This window comes from Zosterops lateralis (genome assembly GCF_965231275.1).
Source record: "Zosterops lateralis genome assembly, chromosome: 13".
Classification (NCBI taxonomy): Eukaryota; Metazoa; Chordata; class Aves; order Passeriformes; family Zosteropidae; genus Zosterops; species Zosterops lateralis.
Window position 1 is genome coordinate 13,065,302 of NC_139773.1, and position 8,618 is coordinate 13,073,919.

The 8,618-nt window shown below is 49.9% G+C and overlaps 2 protein-coding genes across 2 annotated transcripts; one reads left to right on the forward strand and one right to left on the reverse strand.

The window, feature by feature from the left end:
• Positions 1 to 665: 665 nt before the first annotated feature.
• MRPS11 (mitochondrial ribosomal protein S11) lies at positions 666 to 4,346 on the reverse strand. The gene is made up of 6 exons (XM_083871227.1): positions 4,298 to 4,346; positions 4,025 to 4,135; positions 3,698 to 3,787; positions 2,871 to 3,000; positions 1,463 to 1,528; positions 666 to 1,029 (listed from the first exon to the last, which is right to left on the reverse strand). Exons 1-6 carry the CDS (start codon positions 4,330 to 4,332, stop codon positions 922 to 924), a joined length of 540 nt encoding a protein of 179 aa, XP_083727353.1. The 5' UTR covers positions 4,333 to 4,346; the 3' UTR covers positions 666 to 921.
• Positions 4,347 to 4,409: 63 nt separating this feature from the next.
• Positions 4,410 to 6,869, forward strand: MRPL46 (mitochondrial ribosomal protein L46; the record flags this gene model as incomplete). The annotated part of the gene is made up of 4 exons (XM_083871272.1): positions 4,410 to 4,607; positions 4,949 to 5,141; positions 5,665 to 5,838; positions 6,437 to 6,869. 4 exons carry the CDS (start codon positions 4,410 to 4,412, stop codon positions 6,685 to 6,687), a joined length of 816 nt encoding a protein of 271 aa, XP_083727398.1. The 3' UTR covers positions 6,688 to 6,869.
• Positions 6,870 to 8,618: the final 1,749 nt, after the last annotated feature.

Consider the following 8,618-nt stretch of genomic DNA (forward strand, 5'->3'; position numbering starts at 1 on the left):
TCCTTGGCAGAAATTCTGGATGGAGCTGGGACAGCGATAATACATCACAGACCCACAAGCTCCTGCTGCTTGTGGATACACAGAGGTACAGCTCAAGACTTAAGTGCTTTGTATCTCCTTGGCAGCATTTCATTATTACTTGGGCCTACTAACCCCTGCTTGCTTTCCCCAGGACCCCAGAAAATCCAGTTTGTGGTGCACAAGGCAGAGCCAGAGACTGCAAACATCAAACCTGGCAAGATCCCAGCAGCCCCTTTATAAAGAACAGGACTTTCCTTTGCCAAGAGCAGTGGCAGGTCAGTACAGCTTGGGTGAAACAAAGCACTGCAACAGATCTTTGCCAGGAATGGATCCAGGCTGGTGCTCTGTGAACAGGTGCCTCCCACAGGGCACATGTAGCTCTGTGAGCCAAGGGGAAGGAAAGAGTTACCCCATGCCTTGTTTCCCAATGTGAGCAGTGAGACAAAGAGGGAAGGAAGATGACCTGACCCCGTGCAGTTGTTTACTACAAATGACTACAAAGAGATCGAGATCTCAGGCTCTCCTTCTGCCTGACAAGGGGACTAATGAAATGGAGGGCTAGACAAGAACCACATATGGTGGTAAGAGGAAGAGAGCAGTCAAAAGGCAGTAATAAGCCAAAATACCTCTGGGAACACAGCAGGAATGGCTGTCAAAAGACCAACATTTTAATCAACAAACTTCATAGACAAGAGGCTTCCTACTAAGGGAATCACGGATTCCTGCTTTCACCAGCAGCTTCTACCTCCTGCACTTTTAAGGCTCAGCATGGTCTCTCCAAGCTTCCCTCAACAAGTACTTCCATGGAGGGTGGCCTTCCAGCATCTGTCACAGAAGCCAACGTTCAGCTCAGTCCCTGATGAAGTGATGTTGGAAGCTGTGTGCCCCTTGCACTGCCCCTCAGAGTCTCCTGGCTTTCCGTGGGCGGCAGCCGTTGTGGGGGATGGGGCTGTTGTCGGTGATGGAGATGACCTCCAGACCTCCCATCGTCAGCCCCTTGATGGCAGCCTGCAACCAGACAGCAATGACATCATCAACACACACAACAGAGAAGGGAAAAACCTCAGGGCTCAACAGTTTCGTCCCCCATCTGAAAATCAACTTGTTCCAATGTTTCTCACTTTGTAATTCTTAAAAATAATAACTCATCTCAGAAAACCCAGTTTAACTTATCTGCTCTAGTCCTTTCTTGAGCATTCCCACTGATTTTCCTATTTCACCCATAAGCTATGGGGCTATTTCACCCATACAGCTTTTATTCCCCCTCCAAAATGGTATTACTCTAAAATTCTACTGACTAAAAATTCATTAGTGGGCACTTGGGTGAGGAATCCTGTATATCAGATTCAGAAAAAACAAGTTAATTGAGACCAGCCTGAGTCCAGAAAACATCCATGACAGCTGATAAAATAAAGTATGGAAAAGAAACTCCAACACCTACTTTGCGTCCTGGTCCCAGTCCTTTCACTATGACCCGCACGTGCAGTACACCCTTCCCACGTGCCTTCTGTGGAAAGAACAACTGGTTAGTGTTCTCTTGGGCATAAAAATCTGGCTCCTCTGGTGTCTTTCGTTTTCATAATAATATTTAAATAAAAATAAAGACTAGGTAGTAATGGAAGCTACATATGGGGATTATTGCAGAGGCACCAAGAGCAAAGGAGGCTGGGTATGGCCATGGCAGTTCAAGAGAACTTCTGTGCTAGACTGTCAGTTCTGCACACAGAGAAAGCTCTCAAATCAAACTATTTCTGACCTAAAGCCAGGGCAGAAAAGGACATATCCATGGATACATGACTGAAGTGGCAAGGGACTAACAAGGACTAACTCTAAGCTGTTTTCCCTTCTCTAATGTGGTGACTTCTCCCCTGTGAGAGGCAGATTCTTTCTGGAGGGTAAATGAGAAGAGCAGGCAAGCTTTAGATTTGCTGTGCAGGAGTCCACACCTCCAGTGCAAAAATTCTAGGGGCTTGCAAATTGGAAATGAAGAACTGCTGTACAGCACAGCCCTGCTGCCACCACGTGGAGGGAGCTCCTCTGGCTCTCTTTCTCATTGTGTTCTGGTGCAATTAATGTACTAACTACTTCAACAGTGACAGAATAAATCTGTCCAAGCACAGCTACACAGCTATTACGAGGCTCCAACGAGCACAGATTAATAGTGAAGATGTTCTCATATCCCTCTGAGTCAACCACAATAAGCTGTTGGCCAGCAGTGGCACCAAACTCCTCTGGCATGAAAGGCTGGAGTGAGTTCCACCTAATTTAGGATAAAGATTTTCAGTTTAACCTTGCCTCATTCTGCTGTAATGAGGGCTGTGACACAGCCAGCCTCATCTCCTCCACCTGGACACCCAGATGGTTTTTTTTTAGAAAGAGTTACAATAAACCATATGCAGCTAGAAACTACAGGTGCAAGAACATCACTTTCTCTGACTGCAACTGCTGGCTGGAGCTCAGTTCTGTGGCAGAGAGCAGACATGAAACATCCAGACAATAACTACAGTTACTTCTCAGTCCCCTACGGTGCAAAACTTGAACTGCTGCTGATTCAGGGGCTACATTCCCCAAATGACTGAGAAATGTTCACTTAGGAAAACAGGAGGCTCTGCAGACTGGCGCTAGGGAAGCACAGGCTCCAAGTTACAGTCACACATTTCCAATCACAACCTGCAGAGCTCAGCTCACGCTCAGGGCATTTCAAACACACTTTGTCTGTGTGCAAATGTAACTTGGGACGCTGCTCCAGCACCACAAACAGCTCTGGAGCGCTGCCTGTGAGCCAGGCCTGTGCCAGGTGCGGGGCAGGCAGTCAGAGCTGCCCTCTGGAGGCGGGATCCCGGACTCACCACGGCGGCTGCCATGGCCGCGGTCTGTGCGGCGATGGCCGTGCCCTTCTTGGCGTTCTGGAAGCCCTCGGTGCCGCAGGACGTGCGGGAGAACGGCTTGTTGTCAAAGCTCACCACCTGGATGTGGGTGCTGCCCATGGAGAGGGGTGAAGGGAAGAAGCAAACTTTATTCTCCAGTTTCTCACCTTACTGGCATAGCTGGCTGCAGGACTTGTATCTCCTTTTCAAAGTATCCCACTGCAGAGACCACCCAGCAGTGACCTTCTGGTCACCTTACAGACCCGGGCAGAACCTTTCTGGAGAAGGTGTGCTTAATCTAAGTATACCTCAGACCCCACTCCGCTCTTCCAGACCCACTTCTCACTGCATTTTATCTTTTCTATTAAAAAAAAAAAGGCACAAACCACTTCTAGAACTTGAAAGAGCCTTAAGCAGCAACGTATCACAGGAGGAATCACTGATGAAACACAACTGTCTCTCATGGAGAATATAATAATTTTTTCAACACCTGTACAAGAATAGTGCTAGAGCAGTGGGCTGGAAGTAACCTGCTGTTAAAACTACCAGCATCTGATTATTTGTATCAGAATGTAATCAAAATGTATAAAAACAATCTCATTGCTTTTAAGACACTCCAAGGAGTTATGCTCTCTGAACATTGAGGTTTAAATCAGTATTATCTTCCCAGCCATGAACGCCACTCCCCTGGCTGTTTTTCTCTGTTTTCTCTGTTTTTGATTTTTAGATCAAAATGATGACAGGCCAAACCCCGGGTTCTAAGCTTTTATTTCACACGAGAGCAGGAATGGAGCAGCTCATTTGCTTACTTGTTGTACGTTGCTTTGATGTGCGCTATCGGGACCTCTTCATACACCTTGCCATCCCATCTCATGGAGTTCCTCTGCAGGATTAAAGAGCTGAGGAGCAAAACAAGAGTTATCAGGCCTCGCTCTTTAAACACTACAAAGTTTCATTTCATATCGGGAAATAAAGAAAGAAGGGGATCAAGCCTCCGAAAAACACAAGCTGCGTTTCTGATTGAGTCAAGCGGCTCCCTCCCCTCCCTCGTCTGAAAACCCACCGGAGGCGATAAAACCTCGCAGCAAGCGGCAGATGGCAGCGCCCTCCCGGCGCGGCCTGGCCTCGGCTCTCACCTCTGCTCGGTCGCGCTCTGCTTCTCCGTCTCCTTGGCAGCCGCCCCCGCCACGTCCTGCAGCCTCGGGGGGCCGGTGCGGAGCCCGCGGCACAGGGCGGCGGCGCGGGCCCTGAGGAGACAACGGCCGGTGAGAGCCGGGGTTGAGCGTGTGGGCACCGGATCTAGCTATACAGGGAAGCCCCCAGCCCCCACCCCGCAGCGAAGAGGACCCTCCCCGCTGTCCCCTCGCTGTCCCCCGCTCCCCACAGCCCGTCCCGCCCTCCCCGCTCACCCCCAGCCCAGCAGGCGTTGCCCGGCGACCGCCATGGCGGCGCTGATGGCGGCGGCTCCGACCCGCGGCGGGGAGCGGCGGGCGCGGGGCACGCCGGGAGCGAGGAGGGGACATGGCGGGGCATTGTGGGGCGCGGGCGGCGATGGCGGCGCCCCTGCGGCAGCGGGCGGCCGGCGGCGCTCGGTGGGTTTGCAGCGCTGCCGCGCAGCGCCCGTGGAAGCTTTTCGGGGCGATGTGCTTGTTGAGGCTTCCCCGAATCACGCAGCCTCTGGAAAAGGTGGAGGAAGAGATGGCGGCGCTCATGGAGCAGGTAAAGGGAGGTGTGTGTGTGTGTGTGTGTCTGGCTGAGGGTGTTGATGGCGAAATGGCGCCCTCAGGCATGAGGGGAGAGCAACATCAGGGCCTTGCACACGCCGTCTGTGATGTTGCGGGTGCTCTGCGATTTGCACCACATCTTGTGGGCATTCGTGCTATTCCTATGGTCTTTCTCTGTGGTGTTGGTGTTCCGGTCACACGCTCCTGCTGCAAGCGGGGAAGCCTTGCTCAATCTCAGGAAATTCCCTTGCCTTACGTTTGCTGAGTTGGAAATAATTCTGCTTGCTGATACCTAGAGTGCTGGTGGCTTAAGAATTCTTTATGTCCGTTTTCTAGATAGAGCTGGAGAAGAGCCACTATTCAGACCACGAAGTTCGTAAGTTGGAGGAGGAGGAGCAGCTCAAGAAGAAGAAGGAAAGTTTGTATGATGAGGATGAAGCGCTTGGCAAGACGGTCATCATGGCTCAGGACCTGGAGGAGAAGTGGGAACAGAAGTTTCTGCAGTTCAAAGCTGCCCCACGGATAACAGGTACACCCTGGAGTTCGTGGTGGATGAGAACACCTGGGTTGTTTGCCAGAGTGCAGTTCAGTAGAAGGAAGGCATTTTCGGGTCTTTTTTCTGTTTGTTTTAAAGAAAGTCTTGACTCTGTGGCAGCATGTGTGCAATTAACTGTCTGACAGGGAAATCAGTGTTCCCATGCTGCAAAAATGTGTGTGTTCACCAGGGCAAAATGATAACAATACATGTGGTTTCCAGACAAGAGAAATGTTTGGTCATTTAATTCCCAAGCTCTGCTTAGTGCTCTTGTTGATTTTTATGAAGGTGGAGATCCAGGTTGCTTCTTATAGAGTCCTTCTGGAAAGGAAAACAGCAGCTCAATCCTGCAATGATTTCCAGAGTGACTGAGAGCGTTCCTGTCTAGATTTTTGTCTTATTCCACCTCTCCACATTTGTATTGTTTCTGGGTGTGAGGCACAGAGGGTTGATAGTCAAGGGGATCAGAGCATGCTGCCAGGAGACTTTGTTTCCAGCACGTGTTGGTTTTTGGCAGACGCTGATAAAAACAACGATCGAACGTCGCTGAACAGGAAGTTGGACAGCAACCTGACGCTTCTGGTGAAACAGAAAATCGGGAACCAGGAGCTGTGGCTCCTGCCTCAAGCAGAGTGGCAGCCTGGAGAGACGCTACGGAGCACAGCTGAGCGAGCCATGGCCACATTTTTGGGTGTGTAGCTTACCCTCCCTCTTGTTTGCCCCACTGGTTTTCTTCCAGTGCCCTGTCTGAGGGATATTTACCACCTGCTGTAGTGAAGTCTTCTCCCATGTGCTGGGAAAAGGCATGTTATGGCAGAGGGCTGGCACACTGAGCTGGGATCTCTGGCTGCCAGCAGCAGCAGTGCTGTGTCTGGGCCATCATGGTCTGATTTTGGGGTATCACCAGACATGCCTTAATGTTTGGGGTTGCTTTGGGCTTCTCTTTCTCTTTTGTTGCCCTGTAGTAGCTTCTCTGTGGCAGGTGAGGGATGATGGCAAACATGTGTCCTTGCTTTTCACTCAAGATTGGCAAAGCTGGATACCCTCTCCTTCCCATTCTCCCTCTCCCACTCTGAGAGGATTCTCCGGTCTCCAAATGAGCTATTTTTTCATGAGAAAAAAACCACAGATTTTTCACAGTGAAAAAATTCTGCCAAAGAGGGAACAGTCAGTCTGAATCACATACAAGGAATGGCTGATGCTGCGGTTTTGTTATCCAGGGAGCAGTTATTGTTGCTCTGTGTTCTTAGGTTTTACTGTCTTTCTCTTGCATTGCTGGTTTCTTACAGGAGATCACATTCAAGCCAAAGTCCTGGGGAATGCACCATATGGGATTTACAAGTATAAATTCCCCAGGGCCATCAGAACTGAGAATAACGTGGGAGCCAAAGTCTTCTTCTTCAAAGCCTTTCTCCAAAGCAGTGATTTGTCCCAGGCAGAGCTGAAGGCAGATCACCTGTGGGTCACAAAGAAGGAGCTGGGAGATTACCTGAAGTCGGAATACCTGAAAAAAGTCAATCGATTCCTCCTGGACTTGTAAGCAATGGCCTGTGCTCCAGCAGATGGGGAAGATGTGGGATGTGGCTCCAGGGAGGAGCACAGCTGCTGCTTTGCATGGTCTGTGTGTATGAGATGTTCACTTGGGCTCTGGAGGATAATTTGCCTTTGCCTTATTTCCCAGTTCTCTTCACTGGCCCTGTACTGAATAAATATTAAAATCTATACTCGGAAGTGAAGCTTTCCTGAGGGAGTTCTTTGCTCTTGTTGAATTCTCCTCCTCCACCTCTTCTGGAAATTCATGTTGTGATCCTTACCTCTCCCAAGAGTGTGGTTCCCTGGGGCTGTGGTACCCAGAAGGTTTACATTCCTCTCCAGGCTCCTGTCACAGGCTCAACCTCAAAGGGTTTCTCCTTGCTGTAACTAATGCTTCTTGCTGGTACCTGCTCTCTGATAAGAGCAGCACTGGAGGGTTATCTGTGTGTCCAGGTGGGAACACCAGCCAGGATAAGGCGGGTTTCTGGGGAGATGTAAGCAAGGATATTCACAGCTTATTAACTTTTAGCCTCAGCTGCCTCTGGCCAAGTCTGTGATGCACAGTGGCCATGGAGGACACGGATCCATGAGGAATAGGCAGCTGCCTTCCCAACTCTGTGAGCCTCAGGTTACAGCAATAGACACTGAAGGAGGATAACAGCAGCTGCTTTCTTTCTGGGCTGGGAGGCTCACTTTTCCTGGGAGGAGAAAGTACTTTAGCACTGCTGCCTTGTGGGAGCAGCCTCAATGGTGTCTCTAGGGAGTTCTTGGCTCCCATTCCCACTGCATCAGGCCAGCACTGCTAACCAGCACAGCTGGGTCTGCCTCAGGTAGCCTGACCCTATTACCCCAATTTCTTTATTAGAAGATCTGTCCTGGGGCTTATGTGGTGCTGTCTTGGCCTTCTGGGGCTGGTCCTGTTGTTGAAGGATTTTTGTGGTTGTAAATGTTGCTGTTCAGTAGTCAGGAGTGCTGCTGGACCTCTCAGGGAATGAGCTTCCCCCAGCAGCAGGGAGAGAGGGAGGAAATCACTGTCGTTAATCATCCGGAGAGAGTTCAGCCTCCAGAGGTGGAACTGGAGATTGCTGTATGTATTTTATCAATCCTTTGGGAGCTGTTGAGCTCCAGGCCTCAAATTAAAGTTATCCTTAATCACTCTGCAAGCCATTGGGGTGCATGGTAGCACAGCAACCTTCTATTTTCTAATGCTGGACAGTTTGGGAGCTGCAGGTTTCCCATAAATTACCAACAAAACTTGGTTCCTGGAAGCATCCTCAGAGGCCTGGCTGAGTCTGCAGCAGAGAGCAGTGGCAAAGAAGAAATGTGGAGCAGAACATGTGCCTGAAAGACTGCAAAGTTATGGTTGCTCTCTGAGGTCAGCACTGACGAAGGGAGGCCTGGTGCCTTCTCCAGGGCTGGAAGCTCCTGCAGCAGGAGGAAGTGAATCCTTCCCCTCCTGTGGGCAGGCATGGGTGCAGTCAGTACAGGTTTTCTCTGCCACTCTTGTTTCAAGGTGTCACTGGCTCCAGAAGATGCAGCAGAGCCCTTGTGGCCACTGGCTTAAAGCATGCTCTTAACTAAAGAGTCTGTCCTGTTTCCCACACCAAGGCAGGTTTTGTATTGCTGGGACAAAACTTTCAAAGCATAGAAAATTCTGTTTAATCTGTGCTTGCTCCCAAAAGACAGAGCACAAATGAAAGAAAAGGCTGTACTGAAACCTTGCTGATCTTCAGACACAGGCAGTTCCTATTTCTGGATTACTCAAGCTGCAAGTCTTTGGGCATTGTCTATGCTGAGAGATGTGTAGCACCTTCAGCAGTGGTAAGGTCAGAATCAACAGCATCTCTCATTTTTTAATAATTTTTCCTTGTCCTCAGACCTTCTTACACACCTCCTGTGTGGTCTCTTTTTTTTCCCCAGCCTTGGGGAGAGGGATGG

Excerpts from the sequence above, each read along its gene's own strand:
- MRPS11 (XM_083871227.1), bottom strand. The coding sequence starts at position 4,332 with ATGGCGGTCGCCGGGCAACGCCTGCTGGGCTGGGG. Across the intron at positions 3,788-4,024 it reads CAGAGCGCGACCGAGCAGAG|CTCTTTAATCCTGCAGAGGA; the intron begins GTGAGAGCCGAG and ends TTTGCTCCTCAG. Across the intron at positions 1,529-2,870 it reads CGGCCATGGCAGCCGCCGTG|AAGGCACGTGGGAAGGGTGT; the intron begins GTGAGTCCGGGA and ends TTCTTTCCACAG.